This window comes from Rattus norvegicus, chromosome 17, assembly GCF_036323735.1.
Source record: "Rattus norvegicus strain BN/NHsdMcwi chromosome 17, GRCr8, whole genome shotgun sequence".
Classification (NCBI taxonomy): domain Eukaryota; kingdom Metazoa; phylum Chordata; class Mammalia; order Rodentia; family Muridae; genus Rattus; species Rattus norvegicus.
Genome location: NC_086035.1, coordinates 17,783,231 through 17,809,126, shown reverse-complemented (window position 1 = coordinate 17,809,126; position 25,896 = coordinate 17,783,231). Strand labels below are relative to the sequence as shown.

The 25,896-nt window shown below is 40.9% G+C and overlaps 2 protein-coding genes across 8 annotated transcripts in view; one reads left to right on the top strand and one right to left on the bottom strand.

Moving 5' to 3' along the window:
• Positions 1-30: 30 nt before the first annotated feature.
• Positions 31-22,138, bottom strand: Dek (DEK proto-oncogene). 7 transcript variants are annotated; one of them, NM_001004255.1, is made up of 11 exons: positions 21,893-21,988; positions 21,376-21,535; positions 17,735-17,836; positions 17,403-17,512; positions 16,616-16,710; positions 15,811-15,931; positions 14,226-14,414; positions 3,496-3,634; positions 3,058-3,206; positions 1,729-1,797; positions 31-1,353 (listed from the first exon to the last, which is right to left on the bottom strand). In NM_001004255.1, exons 2-11 carry the CDS (start codon positions 21,524-21,526, stop codon positions 1,342-1,344), a joined length of 1,137 nt encoding a protein of 378 aa, NP_001004255.1. In that variant the 5' UTR covers positions 21,527-21,535; positions 21,893-21,988; the 3' UTR covers positions 31-1,341. The 7 variants fall into 7 exon arrangements, 6 of the variants coding, with proteins under 6 accessions (NP_001004255.1, XP_038951597.1, XP_063132440.1 ...); XM_039095669.2 differs by lacking the exon at positions 21,893-21,988 and adding an exon at positions 21,645-21,773 and having other exon boundaries at positions 46-1,353; XM_063276370.1 differs by having other exon boundaries at positions 46-1,797; positions 21,893-22,138.
• A 303-nt stretch (positions 22,139-22,441) lies between these two features.
• Positions 22,442-25,896, top strand: part of Rnf144b (ring finger protein 144B) — a 149,122-nt gene continuing 145,667 nt past the window's right edge. The window contains exons 1-2 of the mRNA XM_039095970.2: positions 22,442-22,580; positions 24,796-24,893. The gene's annotated coding sequence lies outside the window, so the exon portion shown is untranslated. The remainder of the gene's footprint in view (positions 22,581-24,795; positions 24,894-25,896) is intronic.

Genomic DNA, 25,896 nt, shown 5'->3' with positions numbered 1-25,896 from the left:
GAAATAACACTGAAGCAGACAAACCAAAGATTAAATACAAGAAACTTAAAACATTGATTTATTCTTTATTGCGAAGATTTATGACAAAGGTCAACTTTTTAGTCCCCCCTTAGTTGCCTGTTCCATATCACTCTAAGCATGTTGAAGTCAAGTATGTGAAAATATACCTGTTAATGCTCAAATCTGATCTCTGATGTGGAAGATTAAACACTCAGTCGGTACATCAAATGTCACTCTGTCAAGCAGCATGTTATAATTCAGAAATAGGTTATTAGGACAGTCAAAATTTAAATTCAGGGGCACTCCATGTTTCATCACCTTAAAATCTTGATTGACCAAAATTTAAAATCAAATAGCCTTGATTCTATAATACTTTAATATTAAATGTATGGTTTTTGATATACTTTAGAGACCTATGTTGTCCACACCAACTCTGGCCTTACCCAGATACTTTTATCATAATTATGAAGGTAGCCAGGTTTCCTGTATCTTTTATATGGTCAGAGGTTTGCTACTGTCAGTTCACTGATACATAAGCTATGTGTGCTTACTCTTTCCCAGTTTGAAGCTGTGATGTGTTTATCCTCATAAAATTTCTATGACACTTAAAGTTTTAACACAACCACACTGATGACACTTTCAGGGCAAAGCAGAACTCAACAGTCCTTTCAGTGTCATCATCACTGAACTGTTCTGTCATTGCTGCCTGGATGAACACTGACGTTTAGTTACAAGTTTAAAGACACAAGATTTAAAAAATTGATTTGCACAAAAGAAATAAAAAAAATTATATACAACAAATTGGTTTTAAAAAATACAAAAATAACATCTGTCACTTCTGTCATGCCAACAACTTGAGATATATACACATGCAGAGAAAGTTCCAGCTCGGTCGTCTGCACAGCTGTGCTCCACCCTGATGAACAGACTGCCGCCGTGTCCCACACTGACAGAAGATGTGTTCAAAATATCCATATGCTAAATACTGCAGTCGTCTTTGCACATATAAATGCTGGTTATAATAGTTTTTGCTTTGATTAAAAGTATGTCTTAAGCAAGCTAACATTAAGTTCACTAAAATTCACAATAGTTCAGGAATCTATGACCTTACAATAAAGAAACCCAAAATGTACAACTATAAAAAGCAAGGAACAATTTCGGCCATGCAAGATTTAAACTGAAAACTGCGAGAAAATGCAATTTAAAACAAGCTCAAATATATGTAACACGCAAAAGAGTCAGCAGCAAGTTCTACCAACAATAGACTTAAAAAAGAATACATTCTCTTTGCTGGTATAAATCAGATCTTCTAATCTGAGAACAAGCCATCTGTCCTCTATCTCAAGAGATTAGCTGCAATGAAAAAGAAAACGGCTTTACCACACGCAACATACAACACCAAATCTGCATACATCATAAAATCTTATTTGCGCCATATTAAAGTGATCATGAGAAATCAGGTGGTATCGATATGAAGCAGTAGTCACTGTCGACCTTGTTGTGCCTTGGAGTGACGGCTTGAAGCTAGTGAGTACTTCAAAGAGACAAAGCTACCCTGTGTAATAGGAACTATCTTAATCTAGGCCCAAACTTAACTCATCCATGTTTATTAACAACCCTGGGATGTCAAATGTGATTCTTCACTAACATGAACACTCAAGAAAATGCAGTATTTGATAAATTTTTAGTTTCTATGCCAATGATCAAATAGGAAAAGAAATTATTTACCTCTTTTACAGTCGTTTTAATGAAATCTTTCCTCTCAGTTAAATCATACGCAGGATAATTTTCATATACCTAAAAACATAAAAGCATATTTAAAAGTCCACACAATACTGACTTTGAATTAAAAGTAAACTTTGCCATGAGTTACATGTAGATTCTCTAAGTGTTCTCTGGTTCACCATGGACTTGTACCTGCAAATGACTTAATTTAATACTGTATTCAAAGCATAAAGTCCACTGACATTCTCAGTGCTTTATAGTAGCAAAGTTACAATTATGAAGTAGCAACAATAATAATAGTATGGTTGGGTACTGTAAGAAATTTAAAAGTGCTAGCCTTTTCTCTATTCTGACCAGCTCCCAAATAATCAAGACAGAGACTGTATTTTTATTAAACAAGTTTTATAGCACGATTACTGAGCAAGTAATAATCCAGTCTAATCTTCTAATTTAGCTACTTCCCAGCCAACATTCTGAAATGCCTGTATTCTCAGATTGATCTGGCACTCTCTGCTCCATGTGTCTTTTCAAAGTAGTTCTGGGTCCCTCATCTCATTGCCGAATCCTCCCCCACCCCCCACTACCCCTCCCTTGCTGGAATCAGAAATCTAGCCCTATTTTCACCAAATGCTCAGTTTTTACTGACAGAATAAATGGGGAGCAAAGTTTACATAGCACTGAAAAAAATAGGTATTTAGAATACTCATTACAATGCCATGTCCAGATGGCAACGGGAAATGGGGGCAGAGAAATCAGCATTTGAATGATACATGGGTAATCTTTACACAGTGTTCAATAACATGACAACAGTTGGGGGCACCACAGCATGAGGAACTATGTTAAAAGTTCTCAGCATTAGAAAAGTTGAGAACCACTGCTGTAGAAAAAAGATGGTGTATTATTTTGGAACTTAGTGAATATTCTAGGTAGTTTTCCATACCTTTCAAGCCTTGCCCACCTCTATTCCCAGGTAGGAATGCCTCTGTTCTGTGGTGATATAATCCTTCCAAAGGGTCATAACAGTTTTTACAGCTCTGCTAGAATATTAACCTTTCTACCACACCAAATGGCAGGCATATTTTAAGACAAGTAACGACTGAACTGCTTTATCTCCTAACACCTATTCACCCTAGTCATACAACTGTTTAAGATAGACACTGGACTGGCTTATGATAGTCAGGGTTCCAGGATCCACAAGAGAGAGAGCCTGGAAACAGTTCAATCAATAGTCTTTCATTGAATACACAAAAAGATGTATTAATAGTTTCTAATTAAAGAGGCTAAAAAAGAACCCTTCGCAGCCAGAGGGTAATGAGCAGAGCGCGCCGCTACCTCTTTGCAAATCTGCTTCATTGTGACTTCTTCCAGGTTCGCATCAGCCAGTAACTTCTTCACAGTCTCCTTTAGTTCTTCATCTGTAGGTGGCTTTTTCAATTTTTTAATTAAAGGTTCATCATCAGAACTATCTTCAGATCCAGACTCTGAAAGTTAGGATACTAAGTGTAAAAAAAATTTTTTTTTTGCATAACAAGGCGTAAGATTGAAGTTTTTAAGTTTTCAAGAGAGCATAAGCCCAACTATAAATTAACTGCTTAGTTTTAAAAATTTTTTTACATTAAGATTGCATACAAAACATGCACTGGAATGTTTTTTAGCTTTGAAAACTGGCGTGCTCCTTTCCCCCCATGTTCTGTGAAGTCTGTCTTCCCCATACGCTTACACATGCACATGCACGCACACGCTGCACGCTGAGCGCTGTCATTACTCTACCTTTTTTGGAACTGTTTTGGTTCTTCTTGGTGGTGCTGCTGTCCGCCTTCTTAACATTAGCACTCTTCACAGATTTTTTACTTTTAGTGGTAGCTTTCTGTTTTGCTTTTTCTTTTTTAGATGTCTTTTTTGGTGGTTGCTAGAAAGGAAAGGAAAGCAGTATGAGTCACTATTATTCCTCCCCTCCTTTCTCACAGACAGCCTAGCTATCTCAGCGTAAGCATTACTAATTATCAACTGCTGAGAGGAACCCTAATGCTATTTCAATGTAAGTCTAAGCATATGTTACCTATATTATTCCATTTAGTTGAGGGTGAAAGATAACCCAAAGTATAAATACTATTTACTATTTCCTCCAGTCTTCCCCAGCTAGAATCTAAGCTACAGGAAAACAAACTTTTATTCCTTGTGATCACTGTTAAACCCTAACTTCTAAGAGTGCCTAGCATACTTAGTAAGAAACTGTGGATGTGAGGAAACGAATATAGTGATGTCACCTTGTTCACAATCACATTTACAATCAAAGATTCAAATACAGATCTGACTCCAGAACATCCACTTTTAAATACCAACCCACAGATGATTCGATAAGAGCTAAGTGCTGGACACTTGCGCAAATTAGTGCCCAAATTATAACTTATAAGTACTAAAACTAAGAAGTATTAGTTCTGAAACTAAGAAGTATTAATTCTTCATTTAATTAACATTCCCAAAGCAAAGTAGTCCACAGAACAAAAAACCCTAAAGCTGGGCACTTGGAGGCAGAGGATCTGAGTTTGAGGCCAGCCTCAAATGAGTTCAGGACAGCCAGGCCTACACAGAATATCCTTGTCTTCAAACAAGCAAATTCTCATCTTCGAACATCAAAACTACTACAAATATGTAGACAGAAGAATTTTTACACTCTCAATTTTGGAGTTACATCATAAAATCAGCTTTTTGTCTGAGATACTTCTGTAGTACATACCTAGACCAGCCTTGAACAAGCTTGTCGTCGTGGCCACTTGAGCCCCCAATTGCAGGTATGTTATACTTCACCTGACCTAAACCTTTTTAAAGGGCAAAAATACTGTTTTCAATCTGTCCTTTAGATCACTTTCTTTCAAAAGCTAGGTGGACTCAGACAATATGCAAGTGGAATTGGTTCATATTTTTGTTGCATACAAACCTAGGCTCACCTTGTATTAACTTGATAACATTCTGTTGGTCAGGTAGATCTACCTTCGCTGGCTGCTACTAACAGTACTTACGAGGATGATTAAGTAGGGGAGCTTTACCACCCCAGCACCAATGACTAGTTATTATGTTTCCCATGACTAACAAACTATTTTTTAAAAATTAGATGCCCAAACTAGTTAGTATAAGCTGCGGTCTGCTCTTTAAAGGGAATGAAGGTTCAGCTGTTGTAGCAACACACCTAGCACACAGATAAAGTATTGGCTATTGCTCTTCAGCCCAAGGCTAGAGCATCTGATGTGTGAGTATAGAACTGAGGGACACCACCCAGAGCACTGTGAAAAGTGAGCCACACACGCATCACCGCTTCTCCACACTATTACATTAGGGAATAAAGATCTCCAGGGCCATTCCCCTAAGGTGTATTCAAACCTACTAATGAACACAACTAGTGTTTTTATAAAATGTAAACATCTATGTTCATCATAAGAGGGTAGGGAAGGAAATGAAGCCATTTTTAGAAAATTTTGTTTCTGGACAAGCATCCATCTTTCTGTATTTAACACATTCTACTAGAAAGGATTAACATCCCACGACTCTTGATAAAAGACAACTAGCCTATTGTTAATTAACAAACCTTCTAGAGTGCAATCATATCACGCACACAGTCCAGATTAAGACAAAAATCATAGTTCACAGCATAGGGTCCTGAGGTAACCTGCCGACTCTGAAATCTTGGCCTCAGTTTACTTACAGGTCCTACTTTCCCCCCTTTTCCAATAAAGGAACCGATCTATGTCTTTATAGGATAAACGTACGACTGCGTGAAAATACTTCTTTTTAAAAAATTATTGTGTGTATATGAGTACACTGTAGCTGTCTTCAGACACCAGAAGAGGGCATCAGATCCCATTACAGATGGCTGTGAGCCACCATGTGGTTCTGGGATTAAGTCAGGCCTCTGGAAGAGCAGCCAGTGCTTTTAATTGCTGAGCCATCTCTCCAGCCCATGAAAATAGTTTTAAAGATTCCTTATGCCATATAGGAAACAGTATTGTCCACCATTGCTACCAAATGCTTCCTGCTATAAGAAACTCGTTATGTCTATTTTCTCCTAGGATTTGATACTGTAGTCTTTAAAAGCAAGGTAACTACTACAGAATGGAATTGATTACAGTAACACTTTACAGACCAGGACACATCACTCACTTCACCGCTTTATGTATGGCCGATGTGACCTGGCTCACAAACATCTTCATTCCTCTAAGTTTCACTATTTTCAGTAATCAGTTGTAAGTTGTTTTTCTGTGACAACACTGATTTAGACTTGATGACTTGGGAAATACTGAAAACTGAACATAAACCATCAAGCTCATACTGAAGTGGTACAATCGTGGGTATAGTAAAATAGCCAATGAACTTGTCTTTACCTCTACAAATGCTAAGAAGCCCTTCACCTACCCTGAAGATGCAGTTAGGTACAGGTAACTCTGGAAAAGATGAGCATTTCAAACATCTCAGAGTTGAGAAAGAACGGACAGTGTCAAAAGTTAAGGCAAATACAGGTCATGTGGTAAGACTGACCAACCAACCAACCAACCAGTGGGACATCTGAGACAGCAAGTTAATCATGCCATTTTAATTTTATACTAACCCAGTCCTTATGAAAACCTTGAGATTCTAAAGCCAGCTTAACTATCACCTCTTACACATCTCACAATGTTACAATCATTAGTAACATTTGATTCCTGCACATTCCCACAGCACCTGGCCTGTAGGTCTTTAATGCCAACAACCTCTTAGAAGACACAGTAACACAGTGAGTAAGAACATGGCCTTACAATCCAACAGTCTTAAATGCCAACTTTGTTGCTAATTTTGCATTCTCAATCAGATGGCTTATGTTTCCAGTCCTCTTTCCTAGTCAGTAAAAAACTAAGATAAGAAAGGTCCCATTTGCCAGGTCCTAATGGTGCACATCTTTAATCCCAACACTAAGGTATCACCTCTTACACATCTCACAATGTTACAATCATTAGTAACATTTGATTCCTGCACATTCCCACAGCACCTGGCCTGTAGGTCTTTAATGCCAACAACCTCTTAGAAGACACAGTAACACAGTGAGTAAGAACATGGCCTTACAATCCAACAGTCTTAAATGCCAACTTTGTTGCTAATTTTGCATTCTCAATCAGATGGCTTATGTTTCCAGTCCTCTTTCCTAGTCAGTAAAAAACTAAGATAAGAAAGGTCCCATTTGCCAGGTCCTAATGGTGCACATCTTTAATCCCAACACTAAGGAGGCAGAGGCAGACAGATCTCTGCAGGTTCAAGGCCATCCTGGTCTACAAATTGAGTTCTAGGACAGCCAAGACTTACACGGAGAAACCCTGCCTCAAAAAAAAAACAAAAACAAGGGGCTGGGGATTTAGCTCAGTGGTAGAGTGCTTGCCTAGGAAGGGCAAGGCCCTGGGTTCGGTCCCCAGCTCCGAAAAAAAGAACCAACAAAAAAAAAAAATAAATAAATAAAAACAAAAAAAAAAAAAAAAAAACAAAAACAAGAAACAACAAAAACCCAAACAAACAAACAAAAAAGCTACAACAGCAACGACAACAACAAAGGCCCATTTTGTTGATCTTAACACTTTTTCCAGCTCTGTGCTATTAGGACATTTTAAAATTACATAAAAACAATGCCTTACAGACATAATGGGTCTGATTAGCTGTATTATCTACACGATTATTGAGAATGAACAATATGAAATGCAGTATAACTATGCATACACACATACATACACTGTTTATTAAAGTTATTTCCAGGTCTGGTTACATACACTACACTGCAAACTTATGAGATCTGACACATCTGGAATAGATTCTGACTGCCCTTATTTAGTTCTACTGGTCCCCAAGCAAGCAAACTGTTTGGTTTATAGTGCACAGCGACCAGTTTTCTTGTATTTTTGGTTGTGAGCCTAGCCTTGAACGGCTGAGCCTTCCAAATCTCCGCAGCCTGTACCACTTTTCGTATGTTCATCTCTGTACTTTTGTTTGTGGGACCTGGTTCTTGTACTCTATAGACTAGGAGGTAGTGGAAAGTTCAAGAGGGAAAGAAAAACGCATTTTCATAATACTGCTTGCACACAATCTCATGCGCTCAAAACAAACAAAAACAAAGATTAAAACAAACTCCTTAATTCATTATAAATGAGGATATGCAGTAGAAAAATAAGTCAACACCTCACAGCTAAGAAGTGTCCTGTATTAATTTTGGAGGAGTAAGGACCTATGTGGTCCTTTAAGCTAGGACTAAAACTATAAAACTAAATTACAGTAACAAACCAAGTAGTATATCACAGCTAATTTGCTATATACTGAATATAGATCTTTTTCTATTCTAGATATGTACTGGCTCTTTCGTCCCTTAAATTATATTTGATTACACCTTTTTTCTTCCTCCTGATGCATAGCCAACCCTCTCTCTAAAATATATAAGGATACATATGGCTAAAGACTGTTACTAATGTCTTCATCTCTACTACAGAGGGCAGAACCAGTGCTTCTAATTGCTACATAATTATTAAAGTAGGAAGTGATACTTGAGGCCTAGATAAGATTTAAATTTTTCTATATCCGCCATTTTGTTAGCCATCTTGCTAAGTTACATACACTTTTATTAGTAGAAATTAGCCAAACCTCCTGATTTGCAACACCATGATTTTGTGGTATAATTTACATGCATGGACTGTATTATCTGAGGAAGAGGAAAAGGGAAAAGACCATTGTATAAGACCATCAAGAGCACTCCTATAATCCTTGACACTAGGGAGGTCAGCAAGAAATACACAAATACTTAAGATCACAATAATTGCTAAATTATAGAAACAAAGGTGTACGTCTTAATTCTTAAGAATGAAACTTAAGCTGTGAAGGAGTCTCGACGGATACCTTTGTTATTTACCCAAACAGATCCTGAGACTGTTTTGTCATTTACAAAATGAATGTGGAAAAAAATTGGTAAGTTTCAAAGGAGGAAAAAAAAAAACCAAAAAAAGCTAATTTCTAAACTATAACTTCCATTGAAAGATGTGTGTGTGTGTGTGCCCTAGAAGACCAGAAGACGACATGGGGTTCCCTGGAGTTGGAGTCATGTATTGGGATTTGAACTTGAGTCCTCTAGAGGAGCAGCAAATGTTCTTAATGGCTCAATCATCTCTCCAACCCAAAGATGTAAGGTTAATAACATTAATTTTCAAAAATTTGGAGAGGCTTTTCCATGTAGAATTGAGAAATGGCACACTTTTGGCCAAAAACCCAAAAATCTTGCGAGAACAAGGCTTACCTATCTGTTATAGGCAGCAGGGCTCTTGAAGGAGGGTCACCAAAAAAGATGCCTGTCACAGAGCCAGAATTCTGTCCTCACAGCAGAAAGGTTGTACTGAATGAACGAACAGATGAACAAAATAAAAATGAAAAAAATTAGCTTAAATACAGGATTGTTCTAACATGTTGGTAGAGAAAAATCAAAATGCCAAAAGGGATGTACAATTCCAGTTATAATTCATTAAAAGAATGAAATGTAAATGGATTTTATCAAGGTGACCTATCAACTTTGATTTCGGACAAAAGATTTAAATAGGTTACTTAGTTTTGATGTCTGTTGTTCAAATTACAAAGTTTCTTAGTTTCTAAAAGTGTTATTATTTTTCTAGAGGGATTCTCTCTGTAGCCATGGGTATCTTGGATCTCATCTCTGTAGACCAGGCTGTCCTCAAACTCAGAAATCTGACTGCCTCTGCCTCTGCCTCCTGCGTGCTGGGATAAAAGGCATGTGCTAACCCCGCCTGACTCTAAAAGAATTATTAAGGAATAGAAAAATATGTATGCTCATACTCCTACTATTAAACAACTTGCTCAACAAAAGACAGTTAACAAACTTTGTAACTGCAGGCTTCTGATTTGCAGATGTTGAATGAACAGCGTCCTGCTTTGATTTGTCCATTTCTTTTTTTTTTTTTGGTTCTTTTTTTTCCCGGAGCTGGGGACCGAACCCAGGGCCTTGCGCTTCCTAGGCAAGCGCTCTACCACTGAGCTAAATCCCCAACCCCGATTGTCCATTTCTTAAGAAGGCAGGAAGGGGAACAAGCTCCCCAACCCCACCCAAAGTCAAACCATCCCAGATTAAGTATAGCAGCCATTAGAAGTTAAGTACTGCTGGGCTGTGGTGGCACACACCTTTAAACCCAGCACATGGGAGGCAGAAGCAGACAAATCTGTGAATTCCAGGCAAAACTAGTCTACAGAGCAAGTTCCAGGACAGCCAGGGCCACATGCAGAGAAACCCTGTTTCGAAAAGCCAAAAAATAAAATGAAATGAAAAAACAATACGAGAAGAAACAAAGAAAAGTACTATCTTGGGGATCTAAACAGCCTTAGACAGACAGAGGCTTCTGGTTAAGTTCCCCTTCCAAGGGCAGTATGTAAGCATCTGCCTGTTGCCTTCTTCCTTGTCTGAAAAAGAATAAAATATCTAGACATAAAACCATTACCCTGATTAACTTTGGCTAGGACAAAGAGAAATCAAGATAGAACTGCACTAGAAACTGCTTCCTTCTCTGGGTAATGTTTATTGCCAAAGATATGAAGGCCTTGCAGGGGAAAATGCATCAACTCTATTACTCTGCTATAGAACTCATGTGTATGACAGTATCAATTCATCAGGCAAGACAACAAATGTCATGGTGGCTGGTTATTTTCCAGATGAACAAATCTGTGGCTGAGGCCCACAGGGAAGGAATACACATTGACAGTATAAAAACCTGGTCAAGAGGCTATGGCTGGGAAGGGCCTGAGCCCACAGGAGGAACACGTTTGCCTACTTGACTATGTAGCCAAACTACGTCCTAAGTACATGTGTTTATGCCCAGATCACTGCAGCTCTCAGCCCAGGGCAGAACAACTTTATTTTTTATTTTAAACAGAGGGTAAGAATGAATGCACTGAGTCCTATCTGGTACAGTACAGACAGTGGAGAGCGCTCGCCCTTAAATGGGACATCTGTATCAACTCCCAGCCAAGGCCCAGGGAACATTACGGGAGAGAAGAGAATGAATTCAAGAACTGGGGGATGGGCACAACTGTCATGAAACAGCCATCCAGACAAGGCCCCGCCCTCAGCCAGGAACACACAGCAGCTATGAATATCTTCACAAGATTGCCTCTCCAACTTTTCATCATGGATACAGGCAACAGTGACGCTCACCCGTGCCTTCCTCAGGAGTAGTGACTATGAACGGTTGCTGGTGGAAGAGGTGTCATAATAAACCAGATGAGAAGGGGAAAAACCGATCTACAGACTTTATTAGGATTTTTCTCATAAAGCCTGTCAGGACAAACCGTGTTGGGAGAATCTCGCTAACAGTTTTTACATGGGGTGATCTGATTACTTCGTGTCTACAGAGCATTGTCTTCTTTTGTCCTCCATGGATCTCCACAGTTGGCCTGGTTTCTGTTTATGTCACTAGAGAAAGTAAAACTCTTTATAATGAACAGTTTATATATGCCCACAAAGTATCTTCCTAGACTTTATCTTGGCAACAAGGCTGAATTTTGAAATGGTACTTGAAATAAAATACCTTCTGAAGGATTCTTTTGTTGTATGTGGGGCTTTAAGACAAGGTTTCTCTGTGTATTCTGGGATTAAAGGCTTTGTGCCACCATACCTGGCTAACAGTAACAATATCAACTAATGTATACTATATGATGCCAGGAACCTTGAATTCATTTAATATGACTCCATGAGGTTGCTTCCAATTTTCTAATGGGAGATTAAGTAATTTAGTCATATATAACAAAGTCATATATATAGTAAAAACAAAAACAAAAACAGGGGAGAATAGGGACTTGAGCCCAGTTTCCAAACCTCATGCTTTGTTTCATGAAACAAACAAACAAAAAAACCTCTCTTTAACAACTTTTATAATTTAATTTTTCATGATTTGCCTAAAGTTTAATAAACAGTGAAGGGCACATGATAAGTGAGCAGGATGGCTCAGTGGTTAAGAGCATTGCCTGCTCTTCCAGAGGTCCTGAGTTCATTTCCCAGCAAAAACATGGTAGCTCACAACCATCTGTAATGGGATCCGATGCCCTCTTCTGGTGTGTCTGAAGACACCTACAGTGTACTTATATATAGTAAATAAATAAATCTTTAAAAAAAACAACTGAACAAGGAAAATTGTTTGAAAATCATAGGAACTGAGACAACTCATGCTATATAAGCACAGACTTGAATTTAACCCACATAAAAAACCAGGCACAGTGATGCAAGGCCTACAGCCTCAGTCCTAGGAGGTAGAGAATTTGACTCTCTGGAGCTTGCTGGCCAGCCAACCTAACTAGTTGGTATGGCCTAGGTCCCAGTGAGAGGCCGTGTCTGTAATCAGGTGGGTGGAGGCAGGGTATGGTGACGTATGCCTTGAACCTCAGCACTAGAAAGGCAGAGGCCGGTGTGTCTGTAAATTCAGGGCTTGTGCGGTCTGCAGTGAGACCCAGGTTTTAGGTGGGAGTGGGGGTGAGAGCAGTCACTCAGAGTTGCTCTCTGGTACAATCTGTCACAATTATTTATGTAGATATTTTCCTCAAAGGTGTTCAGAGTACTCATCTTCCCTTCACACCAAAATACATTAAAAAACTTCTGAAGTACAGGTTGGAGGGACGCCTTGGTGGTTAAGAGCACTTGCTATTCTTTTCTAAGACCCAATTTAATTCCCAGCACTCATGCCAGACAGCTTAAAACCACCCATAAGTCTTAACTCCAGAGGATGATACGCTCTCTTCCCCTTAGAAGGCACCCCACTCATATCTATACACATATACATGAATAAAAAATGTTATGAAGCACCTGCAAGATATGTTTAAAAAAAAGTTCTTACATTCTGAAAGTTCATTCTTAGTTTCATAGACATACTTAATAATCTGACATTTGGACGAGGAAGATGGCTGAGCTGTTTGTTCTCCCGAGGGATCTGGTTTAGTCACCTGCACCTATGTGGTAGCCCACAATCGTACATAACTCAACTCCCAGAGGATCTAATGCCCTCTTCTAATGACCTCTGCAGGCAACAGACATTAAAACAAGCATGAATTTTAAACATCTCAGGTCAAATATATACACTAAAATATTCATATAAAACATGTTTACCCTGTCCTTTAAAAAGACTTTACTTTGAATCATAGCGATGCGGTGTAAAACTGTACAGTTCCCTGCGGAAACCAGAAGTGGGCATTATAATCTCTGAAGCTGGAGTTACAGACAGTTCAATTTGGGCAGCAGGAGTTTGGTCTTTTGGAAGAGCAGTATAAGCTCTGAACCACTGAGCCACCCTCCCAGTTTCCCACATTTTTCCAATTCTATGGTGTTCAGGAGATGAAAAGCATCCTCCCCTAACCACACAAGGGGCATCTAATAGTGTTTAGAGACATTTTTGGCTATCACAATTGTGTGATGCTTCCCACAACAAGGAAGTAAGACTGCAATGTCAATCCAGGACTAATCAAGCCTATATACTTCTATACATTTATAAAATAAGTTCTAATCTCTGAAGAAAAAGGACAACAAAAAGCCATACTAAACAGCATTAAGAACAGGAACTCACCTTCTGTACCTACCTTCCCAGACCTTGACTGAAGATATAGTAAAAGCTACATATTTCTTAAATAATACTTTTCTTCCTACCTAGTATGCACTTTGGAAGCATTTTGCAAATAAAATAAAATAAAATAAAATAAAATGTTCCATTTCTAAGTGATATAAACTCCAAATGCTGTTACACTCATTAAATAATTCCCAAAAGGTTGGGGAGAAAATGACCTTTAACATTTTACTTTTTGTATTAAGTTAAATTAAGTTCAAATCAATTATAAAAAATATTAATATACTATGAAAAAACAAGTCTTTTAGAATGCGCTTCCATGGGCTGGAGAGATGGCTCAGTGGTTACGTGTACTGGCTACTTATCCAATGGATCCAAATTCAATTCCTAGCACCCACATGGTGGGGGGCTCAGTCATACATAACTCCAGTTTCAGGGGATCCTGATACCCCCTTCTGGTCTCTGTAGTCACCAGAAATGCATGTGGTACAGACATATTTGCAGAATATGATCCTCTGTGTTTCTGTTTAGAGTGACCACCTCTGCTGCTTCCTTTCCCATTCTCTCACCCTATATGGGAGAGCCAGCTCAAGGCCCACTTCAAAAATCAGATTACAAAGTCAACTGTTCTCAAACTGTTAAATGTTTAACAGAGGGATATAAACCTACTCAATTATTATATATCTTCACAATTAAAAGAAGCAAACTATTTGCTTGTTTATATAGCACAATTATCTTTCTAATAGAAAACAACAGCTTAAAACAGCATTTTACCGGGGCTGGGGATTTAGCTCAGTGGTAGAGCGCTTGCCTAGGAAGCGCAAGGCCCTGGGTTCGGTCCCCAGCTCCGAGAAAAAAAAAAAAAAAAAAAAAAACCAAACCCAAACAGCGTTTTACCTCCTCTTCACTTTCTTTCTCTTCATCTTCTGAAGACTCGTCCTTGTTTTTCTTCTCATCTTCATCACTACTAGACTCATCTGACAGAATTTCAGGACATTTAGTTTGCTTTGACTTCCTTGTCGTTCCAGAACTGTTCCGTTCCTTTTTACTACCTTTGCTGGAAGATTTTTTGGATTTTGGCAATGGCTGCATATAAAAATTCATCGATAGTAACATCAATAAGGGTATTTCTTTTCTTTTTTTTTTTTTTTTCGGAGCTGGGGACCGAACCCAGGGCCTTGCGCTTCCTAGGTAAGCGCTCTACCACTGAGCTAAATCCCCAGCCCAATAAGGGTATTTCTAAGTCAATCAAATCAACTCCTTTCGATAACTACTGTTTGACTCCAAGTCTGTCGGATAGTATCTACAGGCTTGCGGAAGTCATCTCTGTGTGTCAGGCTGCATCTCCAGTGTGCTCTCTCATCTGCACCATAAAGACCTGGTAAGGTCATCTGCAAAGGCTGCTCTCGGTTATGAAGCAGGACTAGAACTCACTCAGGTACTGTTTAAATTTGACCAAGACAATATTTGAAATTAAACTTAGTTTATCTCATTTTTTAAGAACTAAAGATGCCATTACAAGGAGCCCTTGTTTTAAAGGTTCCATGATTTAGTAGGAGTAGGAGGAACCACACAGAGAAAATAAAGCTTAACTAGCTATTATTTATCCTAAATTTATAAATGAACTGTACCACCCCTTTCTGTAATGCTAATTTCTCAATGACTCCATTCAGTATGTAATAAACTGAGTATGTTAATTATGAAATAACAGGCACGAAATAAGTAACTTGCTATATTTTACCCTCACTTAAACTATATAAATTCTAATTACATGAGGAAAATGATTTAGCCAATGAATTTATTTTACTTTTTTAAAAGATTTATTTATTTATTATATTTGAGTACACTGCAGCCATCTTCAGACACCAGAAGAGGGCATCAGATCCCATTACAGATGGTTGGGAGCCACCACGTGGTTCTGGGATTAACTCAGGCCTCTGGAAAAGCAGCCAGTACTTTTAATTGCTGAGCCATCTCTCCAGCCCCATGAATTTATTTATTTATTTATTTATTTATTTTTTTGGTTCTTTTTTTTTCGGAGCTGGGGACCGAACCCAGGGCCTTGCGCTTCCTAGGCAAGCGCTCTACCACTGAGCTAAATCCCCAGCCCCGAATTTATTTATTTTTAAGTGTTTTCTTAGGAGTATTTGTCAAATTCTAAAATTTAAAAACTAGATAACAGCCCTACATTTACTATTTCTCCAACCCATTTCCCTTATTCCAATTCCTTTCCAGGCAGAAACCCCTGGAGCCTGGCTTGTATCTCATCTTACGTGACATTTATGTACTTTTCTGAACCCTATACTACTCACATTTGACTTGAGAAAACAAATATGCTATTTGATTTATATTATGAAAATGTTACGGTTCTGTCAATGAAAAGCATATATTTATTTTAAATGCAGATGACGTCACTGATGAGAGAAAGAAAGGAAAGGCTGTTAATAACCAATGTACTGAAATGGTAAAAAGTGATCCTTACTTTGCCAGAAGGCTTTGGATGCATTAAGAAATTCAAGATCCTCTTCACTAGTTCACTGTTCACACCTGACCTCTCTAGATCAAGAACCTCACAGATGCTCTTTAACATGGCGTTTCTATACCTAAACAGAGCAGGGAAAACCAGGGTGACAATATATGAACTGTAAATATTCCTCATGATATAGACAAGAGCCAACAAAATCGGTTTGCTTTACTTACAAAGCAGCTACAAATATTTTCCTGTAGCTTTCATCAGCCTGACCAAGTGTACAACCATTAGAAAATGAGTATTTACCAACAGTTTAAAGAAATGCACCAAAAGATCACATAAGTTTCCAATACTGCAAAACTCATGGACTTGAATTATTTGGGTTAGTTTTATTACAATGCCTCAATCCTTTATTATTTAAATTCTGATCTTGTCATTTAATAAAAAGCCCTAAGAGTTGGCCACCTGGCAAGCATGTGTGGAAATTTCTCATTAGATGACTTTCAGAGCAAGTTTAACTCATTAAGAAACAGTAATTGCAGGAACCAGGAATAGATTTCACCACACTTCCTTCAGACCTTATCAAGTCTGAACTCTGAGTGAGTACTTTTATTTTCTAGGAAATTAAAATTTAAAGGTTCTCAATAATTATAAGTCAATATCTACTAGCACAGAAAAGACAACCCAAGTTAATGCTAAGAAAAACTTGTCAAATTAGTTAGCAATCTATTAGAAAATGAGCAGGTACTCATTTTAAAATATTAAATATAAGTTTACAGCACATTAATCAAACCTAGTATTTGCAAAAATAACTTACTTTTTCAACATTTCTTCCTTCTTTTTATACTGGGTACTGCCTTTTTCAAATGGAAAGCCACTGAACTGACCCACATTCTTCTTCAAAGAGGACACCTGAAAATGTTTCTTGTTAACGCTACTAGCCAGTAATGCACAAGACAAGAACAGCCAAAGACAATGTCTTCATTTTCAGATCCATCTTCCAAGTTAAAATAGTGACTTATTCAACAAAAGTGTAACTTGCTACTAACATGTCAACATTACAAAAATCCTATGAACTGAACTTTTTGAACAGTCTGAATCTGAATGTATTTTCACCTGGAATATTTACCATAATTGTTCTTCTGGTAGATGCAGAAAGATACTATTCAATGACTATTTTTTGAGAAGTAAAGAACTGCCATTTACTAACTGAGAAACAAGTGTAAACAGATTGTATATATAATTTAGAGTTTCAGTTTGGAGCAAATTACATTTGCTTTTTTTATTTTGGTGGTAGTGCTGTTAGAGCCCCAGCTCAGGGCCTCATCCACTGCAGAAGCAATCTATCTCTAAATTATTCCTCTAGTGCCAGTTAGGAGGAAAAGCAAGCCCTAGACACTACCAGCTATGTACCATGGTATGTCCTTAGCACGCACACCATGGCCTTAGCAAATGTGTGTCTCAAATCTACTCACTGGTCTACACAGAAACTGAGCCAGTTGATCATTAAACTCTCACAGAATTAAAATTACAGCTCTAAGGTGAAGCATCTTAATATATTAAATATTAAAAAACATGGTAAAGATATTTTTCAAATGTCTTACTGTGCCCGGCCTGTTGTAAAGCAGTTTGTGTAGATTTCTAAGTTCATCTGTTTTTTTCTTACTCAGAAAGAAATGTATCCTTTCAATTTCACAAAGTTTCTGACCCTTCCCTGAAAAACAAAATATTACAATTAAATACCCAGGCCTTAATAACAATTACAAAGTTAGTTTAATGAAAACTACCCCCACTGCATAATTTGTATTACTCTGTGCTAATAGGGAAAATTAAAACTATGCCAAAAATATATCCTACCTTCTCGACACTAGGCATGCTGCTACCAGGGGTTGGCTAGCTTAACTGAGCACTTTCCATCAAAGCCGTACAAACTCACCTTGTGCGATTGTGAACGGCTCTCTCTGTAAGGAAGACACCTGCATCGTCAGCCTCTCTACTTTCCTCTTCTCTCTCTTGCCCTCCACGATAAGGCTCTTTTCTAGAAATTAATAATTGTTACATATCAAAAAGCTAAAATAATGTCAACGTTACAAACAGGTCAGGAAGAGCTCCTGAACTCAGCACCTTCTTTTCCTGCTGAGCTGGCTGTAAGAAGTGAATGAAGCGGTGTGGGAGTTGTTATTTTACTAACATTTTACCTATTGTCAGACAGCCGGTCTAATAACAGAAACCGCCTTCCAGTTACAGTCATCACTGTTACAATCTAGTCATGTGTTGGTAAAAATCACCTAGTTTTTCACTTTCTTTCTCACACACAGGAGAATGTATAAGTATAGAAAATGTAAAGAGATAATTTGTATTTCAATCTCATTTTATTTTGTCATGGGTCTCTCAAATCGTCTGAATTTTCATACAAACATGTAGTAAATTATTTAAACCAAGTAGTCATCCTACTGTGCTATAAACTCTAGAGCATGTTTCTCCTCTAACTGTATTTTGGTACCTGTTGTAAGACAGCTGGCTGAACATTACTTTGTTTAATAACAATGCTCATGTGTCTATAAGTCACTCTGAGAAAGTTAAGTACTTGTCAGCCCAGACTTCTAAGAAAACCCCAGGAAATATGTGGTATATAAAGCTTAAAACATTAAGTTATAGTTATTAAAGACCACTTACTTATTGATTGAAATCTAGTCAAATAAAAAACTATTTTGTGCAAGTCCTCTCTTCATTCAAACGAATGTCTATTGTGTTCAAATTGTACCAGATACTCAAAAGAATGAGATTAAACTTTTTTTTGAAATTTCGACTAGGAAAATAAAAAACCGCTTAGTGAAAATATGATAAATATCTTTAAGAAAAATACAATTAAGGGATAAGGGTATAGCTCAATGATAAAATGTCTAGACTGTTCCAAGTCCCTAGATTCAACATTCAATTTTGGAAAGAGAAAAGATAACACATATGAAGTTTGTGAGCCTGGCTAGCCAGACTGCCAAGCATGTAAAGGTGCTCGCTGCCAACTCTGGTGACCCACGTCTAACACCTGGGGAGCTAAGCCCCAGAAGGAATATGGTGGAAAATAAATGACTCCCTGAATTTCTCTTCTGACCTCCACATGCACCACCACTGCTAGTCACACACAATAAATAAAAGATACAAAATGCTTTGTGAGGGGTTGGAGACATGGCTCAGTGGTTAAGAGCACTCACTGCTCTTTCAAAGGACCAGTGTTTAGATAGGGAGCACATGGCAGGCAGCTCAGAACCATCTCTAACTCCACCTTCTGGCATCAGGCACCTTCTGGCCCCTAAGGACACCAGGCCAAGCACTTGGTGTACAAGCATACATGCAAGCAAAACACCCCTATAAAGGAAATAAAAGTAATCTTAAAAACAAAAATTTTTGTGAGCTGAAGGGGGATTATTATTTGGGAAGGAAAAAAGAATCAAAGCATTCATGTAGGCTTTCCAAGATAGGTCAGCTTTGGGGGATATAGAGTTGCAAAGAATAAATGGAGAAAGACAGCAGTGAGTCGAAGAGCTCCTATAGTCACCCAGCTTCCTCTTAGTCCTAAGTTGTTCACTTGCTTTGGATCAGGATATTAGTAAGTTCACAGTGATCTAACCCTGGAACAGAGCTTTCAAACTAAGTAAAGCACACCCCACTGTAACCTTGAAGCCCCACTATGTCCTGCAGGAACCCAAACAATATATCCAAAAGACTCAGGACCACTGCCAAGCTGGCCCACCTGCTTTTCTACAGCACAGCATCATCATCCGAACCCTACAGAGGAAAGCTGAGAGCCACAGTTCTGACTCTCACCTCCCCAGAACCACTTCCAATTCTTGCCATACGTCACAGACTTCAGTAATTTCACTGTCCCCACATCTTTCTGTCATTAAACTGAAGGTAAGCATTCTGGGACAAGCAGAACAGAAACCTGCAATTCCAGTTACCCCAAACACCCCAAAGAGAAAACTAAGTAATTACTAAGTAATTATGAACAAACTCTAAAACCGTGAAGGACTAAACCTACAAAAATCACTTTTAAACGCACAACTGACTTATTCAGCTAGAACAAAATCCAGGGTCTTATGCATCACTCACTGCCAGCCTCCGCAAACATTACTGTTTGGGCCTTCTGTATCCAACTTCGAAATGTCTTTCTGCCCAAGAAAACTCACCGCCTCTATAATCACAACTCTGCCCCTCTAGGAAGTTGAAGTCTTAGCTACACTGAGCTACTGTAGTCAACGTTTAGCCATTACATTATTGTTAGCATTCCTTCTAGGCCCTGCCCAACAGTTACCTAGCAACAACCAGGTAAGCCTGGCTTGCTATAAAAGGGTCTGTTTGGCCTCTTAACTCTCTGCCCCCCTTTTTCCTCTCCCATTCCCCCTTCCCCCTATGTTCCTGGCCTGTGTCTCTCTCTCTACTCCTTTCTTAACTCCCCTTCTCATGCCTCCAAATAAACTACTTTATACTACACGCATGGGGGGGCTGGTACCTCAGGGAGGAGGGATGTCTTAGCATAGACCCACCGAGGTACGTCCCCCCGTTACATCATACATACGTACATATCACTGACTTTATAAAACACCAATTATAAATAACCTAAAAGTAATTGAAACAATTCTTACTAAAATTTATAACTAGAGCCAATGCTGTACTTAAATGACACACCCCCAAAAGGTCTTAGGGCACATACCACTTCAAATAATAAGTACGCCTTGAACTCTTAACCTAGATGATATTTATGAAAAGAAGTGGCAGTTTGGGAAGAGCACTTTAACCTTTAGGCCTGCTCTCAAGTTTGGCTGCGCTGTGGCCATCTGTACCATTAAGTTGAGACTGTGAAGTTGTGCCTGGGGTCTTCTAGCAGCTGAGACTAGTCCAGAAGACTGCTGTAGAGGAACAGCATGCGCTCTGACTGACACAATGCTTGCTACTTGACACAGCTCAGCCTCTATTCAAATGATGCTTCTTACCACCTTCCTTGGGTCAGAATTAGTTCCAAAACCGAGACAGCTGTGGGCTCACATGTTAACTTTCAGTTCAGTTTTCTCGTTTTTTAACTACTTTCTCCAACAACAACAGCTTTCACCCGTGAGCCCTAGGCAAACAAAAGCGCTCCCCCAAGAACCCTTACTGAAAAAGAAAAAAAATCAGCAGATACAAAGAGCCGAGAATATGGACATGAAAAAACATTTCCAGGATTAGTAAGAATACCTGTAGTGTTAAGTTCCATTACTGAACCTTAGTTAGGGTAACTTCAAAAGGCAGATCTGACTTACAAACTTCTGGGTGAACGACGAAGCGTTCTGAAGGCACACTGGGAAAACTCTTGCTACACTTGCACCAAAACCCCGGCAAATACTCAAAAGGAGAGAGAGAGGGGGGGGGGGGAGATATCACAGATTTTTCTACCACTAATTGTTAGCAATCGCGTGAAATCAACCACTCCGACTTAATGCTTCTAAGCATTAAAAAGCAAGATAACTGCTCCCCAAAGGAGGGGAGGGGGTAACTTTTGATGTGAAGAAATCCACCGGGGGGATGCGCATCCCTGCCCACCTTTTTCTTCCTCCTCATCCTCATCGTCGTCGTCCTCCTCCTCTTCCTCCTCACTCTCCTCCCTGGGACCCGGCATCTCAGGTTCCTTCTCGGACGCGGGCGGCGTGGGGGTGTCCTCTCCCTCCGCAGCGGGGGCTGCCGCCGCCGACATGCTGGGAGCCTGCGGGCGGGGAAGAAGCCGCACGCTTCGGTTCGCTCGCCTGCTCGTTCGCTCCCGCGGGCAGGAGCGTAGCGACCGCCCCGTGTTAGCTCTCCTCCAAGTCGCCTACCCTATCTGTCACTCCGCCCGCCTCCCCGGGGATGCCCGAGGCGGGAAACCGCACCGCCCCTCAGCCGCCAGCGCGCGCTCCCGCTCGGCCTGCGCCGCCCGGGGCCGGGCCAGGCCAGTCTGGCCAAGGCGAGCAGAGCCGAGCCCCGTCCCCTCCCCCGCGGCAGGCCTCCGTGCTTATGGCCGCGTCTCCTCCCCGCTGCCCCGCCACGGGGGGCGGCAGCCGCGCCTCCCTGCTGCGGTCCTCACCGCGGGTGCGCACGAGAAGGCCGCCGCTGAGTGGAAGGCGCGCGGGCCGAGGTCCTCGCGAAGCCGCGCGCTCGCTCTCGGTTCCTCAGAATCAACAAGATTTTCAAAATGGCGGTTCGGGAAGCAGAGCGGGAATGCGCCGGCCAATCAGCGCGCTGCGCTGGGAGTTGGCGCGCGCGGGAGGGAGGGCGGGAGGGCGCGGGAGGCGGGCGTCGTCGTCTCCCTCTTGCTGCTCGGGAGGAGTCGGGGGCGGGAGGGGTCTGCGGTCCGCGGCAGGACCGGGTCGCGACGCCCGGCGGGTGGGTGCTCGGGGTGGCGGGCGCGAGCCGGGGCCTCCGCGCTGAACGGTCGGACGCTAGGGGGCCTGCGAGCTTCTAACCTCCCGATCTGGAGAAAATGACCGGCTGTCCTGGGCCCGCGGAGCCGGGGAGCGGCTGGAGGTGGCGAAGTTGAGGGATTCGCAGAAGTCTTTTCCCCGCACGGCTTCACCCTACAGTAATCACCCTACAGACCGGGTTGACCGGGAGCCTCCACGTTCGTCTCCTAGAGCTCGTTCGAGATGAAGGCTCCCAAGTGTGACCTACTTGTGAGGTTTCGCGTCGCCAGTACGCTGCACCGTGACAAGGACCCACCACCACGTTAAGGGCTCACACCACCAGCGACATAAATAGGTTTCAAACCGGTGAATGTAAGACAAATCATTCTTTTCCTTTCCCTCCCCCTTGGTCTCCCCTGTAATGCAGATAGAATATTTGTCCAATCCACACTCTCCTGTCAAGAATTCTAGGCAAACCCAGTGATCCTTTTAGAGTCCACAGTTTAAAAACAATATCTCCTCACGTACTCTCTCTCTTACCCTGAGAACACTAGCTGCCCGAATGATCTTTCCCTACCCTTTCGTTTTGTTTTGTTTTGTTTTTTAATCCAGTCAACTTGGTGGAAATATGGTTGGTTTCATTTGCCATGATAGACTCCCAAGTTGCGGGACAAAAGTTAGACTTTATCCTCTTCTGCGTCCCTTTTAGAAGAAGCAAAGTCCTGCTATTTCTGCTTTCAGATCTTAGGCCATTTCCCAGTCTACTGGTTCTGCCCACCTTTCTTTGCTCATTGTTAAGTTTGGATTGCAGCAAAGCCTCCTCCCACTAGTCACATCCCAGCCAAAGCAATTTCATTTAGTTTGACCTTCTGCTTAAAACCTCAGATGGCTGCATCATAACTTGGAATAACCCTCAAATTTCCGTATGAAAATGTGTAAGATGCTACATAATGCGGCTACTGACTGTCTGATAGCTCCCTGATATGATTGGCCATTCAGTCACACAAGCCTTACCTCGGGTTCCTGCACACGGCTGTCATTCATACTATCTGGTCTTTACACTTCAATGGCCAGGGTTGCTTCTTCTTATTAATCCTCAGTGAACTTGATCCTTTCCATCACTTATTTCTGACCAAGTGTTTTTCCTCCCTCCAGGCCATCACTGTTTTGATACCATTCTCAATTGTTGCTTTATAAGTACTAAGTCCTCTGTCCCTCACCACAGGGCTGCCAGAGGGCCAAGGGAGCTTTTCTTATTAAAGCTCAATGATTAAAGGAAGTTTTGTTAATAAAATGACACTTGAAAAAAAAAAAACCCTTACAATGAGAGACAAGAGTATGGGTGTGCTCTAAAGGGTTATCTAAGTTACTGGATGTGGGAAATAAGGGATAAGAGGATGAGAGTGAAGACTGGTTTTGTTCAGACAGTTGGATTGGGAGAAGGAAGGTTGAAGGAGATGGGAGGAGCTTGTGGGAGGTCTGAACTTACTTTGTTTTAGAGATGTTAGAAGATTGAGATGTGTCATCACCAAAGCGGAAATTAAAATAACCTGTCTTAGTTGGGATTTTACTGCTGTGAACAGACACCATGACCAAAGCAAGTCCTGTAAAGGACAACACTTAATTGAGGCTGGTTTATAGGTTCATAGGTTCAGAGGTTCAGTCCATCATCATCAAGGTGGGAGCAGGTCAGCATCCAGGCAGGCCTGGTGCAGGCAGAGCTGAGAGTTCTACATCTTCATCTGGAGACTGCTAGTGAAAGACTGGCTTCCAGGCAGCTAGGATGAGGGTCTTAAAGCCCACACCCAGGGACACACCTACTCCATGGCCACACCTTCTAACAGTGTCACTCCCTCGGCCAAGCATATACAAACCATAACATAAGCAGTTGGATGTGAGTGTCTAGGGTTCAAAGGAAGAAGCAAGGAGTAACTCACAGTAAAGACTTAGCAGCTGTCAACCTGTGGTTGTCCTATAAAGCCCTCCCCCCACACACGTACACACACTGGATGACGTCACCCACAGGATGAACAAAGGTAGTGCTGAGAGATTAATTCAAGCAACAAAGAGAGACAGTTTCAAGACTGAACCTCTGGATGCTACAGGTCTGTGGGTTTGAGAGAGGAAGGAAAGCCAGCTGCGAAGCTATAAAGCAACAGTAGCCAGTGATGGAGGAGAATCAGAACTGTGTACCAGAAACCAAGTGACTTCTTCCAAAGAGAGAGTGACCAGTTGGGTGAGGTGTGATTGACCATTGGGTAGAACCATATTCTCTGACCAGGAAGAGCTGGCCTCTGTTAGGTAGTAGGTGTGAAGGTGTCTAGGAGTGGGGATCAAAGGTGAATTCAGCCCCTCTCCAGGAGTCTGGCTTTACACTGAGTATAAGGAAGCATAGTTCAAAGGGGCCCTGTGTCTTAAGGAAGAAGATACTGCTATACTATGATAGGAGTGACTTGGCAGAGGCTACAAATCAGTGATGCAAAGGGAGGGAGGACCACAGCTGGAACCACTGCATCAGGCTTGTCAGGTTGGGCTCTCTGTGAACAGATGCAGAAACAGAATTTGGAGCACTAAATGTTTTTTTAAGGGGTCAAGACCTGTGAGAGGAAGGAAAAGGAAGCAAGATTGGACAGAGGAAGAATGAAGCCCATCCCATAAACCGTCAGCCAACCCTGGAGTTGTGGAGTGAGTACGGAGGTCCCTAGAGTGCTGGCCTGCAAATTGCTCCGTCCTTGTATATAGGCTGCCCCAAGAAGGGTGTCAGTTCAGTGGGTGGATGGGTGGGTGGGTGGGGATGAGAACAACTTTGACACATCCTGAAGGAGGTGACAGATGGAGGCCATCTACTGACCACAGCAGTAGGCTGGGGAAGGACCTGAGTGTCACCACTTCAACTCTGCCACAGGAGATAAGAGGACATGTGACCTAGTACACAAGTGTCCTTAGTAAGAGAACAGACAGCTTCTACATATCCCTTAATCTGTGCTCTGTTAAATGCCTGAGACTAGCTAATTGGTAAGCAATAGAAGGTTAATTTAGTTTATGGTTCTGGAGGCTGAAAAGTCCAAAAGCTTGGTGCCAGCAAGTGCTACTGTGTGACTACAGCACAGGGCATCATGTGGGGACAGAGAAAGCAGGTACACTAGGGTCATATCTCTCTTAGAGCCTTCTGCAATACGTTTTCACGAATCGTTCTAATACATGTCTTTCATGTATCGTTCTAATACATGAAATTTGGACAACACATTCATAGTAACAGAATGAGGGAATTCAGAGGCTATGCACGCGCTCACATTTGGGGTGGCACACACAAGGGAAGTTCTAGAAGTTCTGATCTCTGTACTTTAAGACTAAAGTTGCTGACAATGAGCTCAAGAGAAGGTTGCTGGAGGGTTGAGGAGATTGGAAACTGAACTAGTTTTGTAGGTGACTGGAAGATGACAGGATTAAGCAGGTAACATTGCAGGCCACTACAAGGACCCGTCGAGATTAGTGGTTGTGAAATCAGTAACTTCAGTCTGTTGTTGTTCTTATATCTGGTTACCTAGGAGTAGGTCCAAAGATGGCAGGAAGGGAGGGAGAGAGGGATGGAAAACACATTTAACTCTGGTTGGAATTTTCCTAAGCAAATAGGGAGCTACAAGCAGAAGGGCAAAGGTTGACTGTGTTGAGGATGTGCACAGACAGT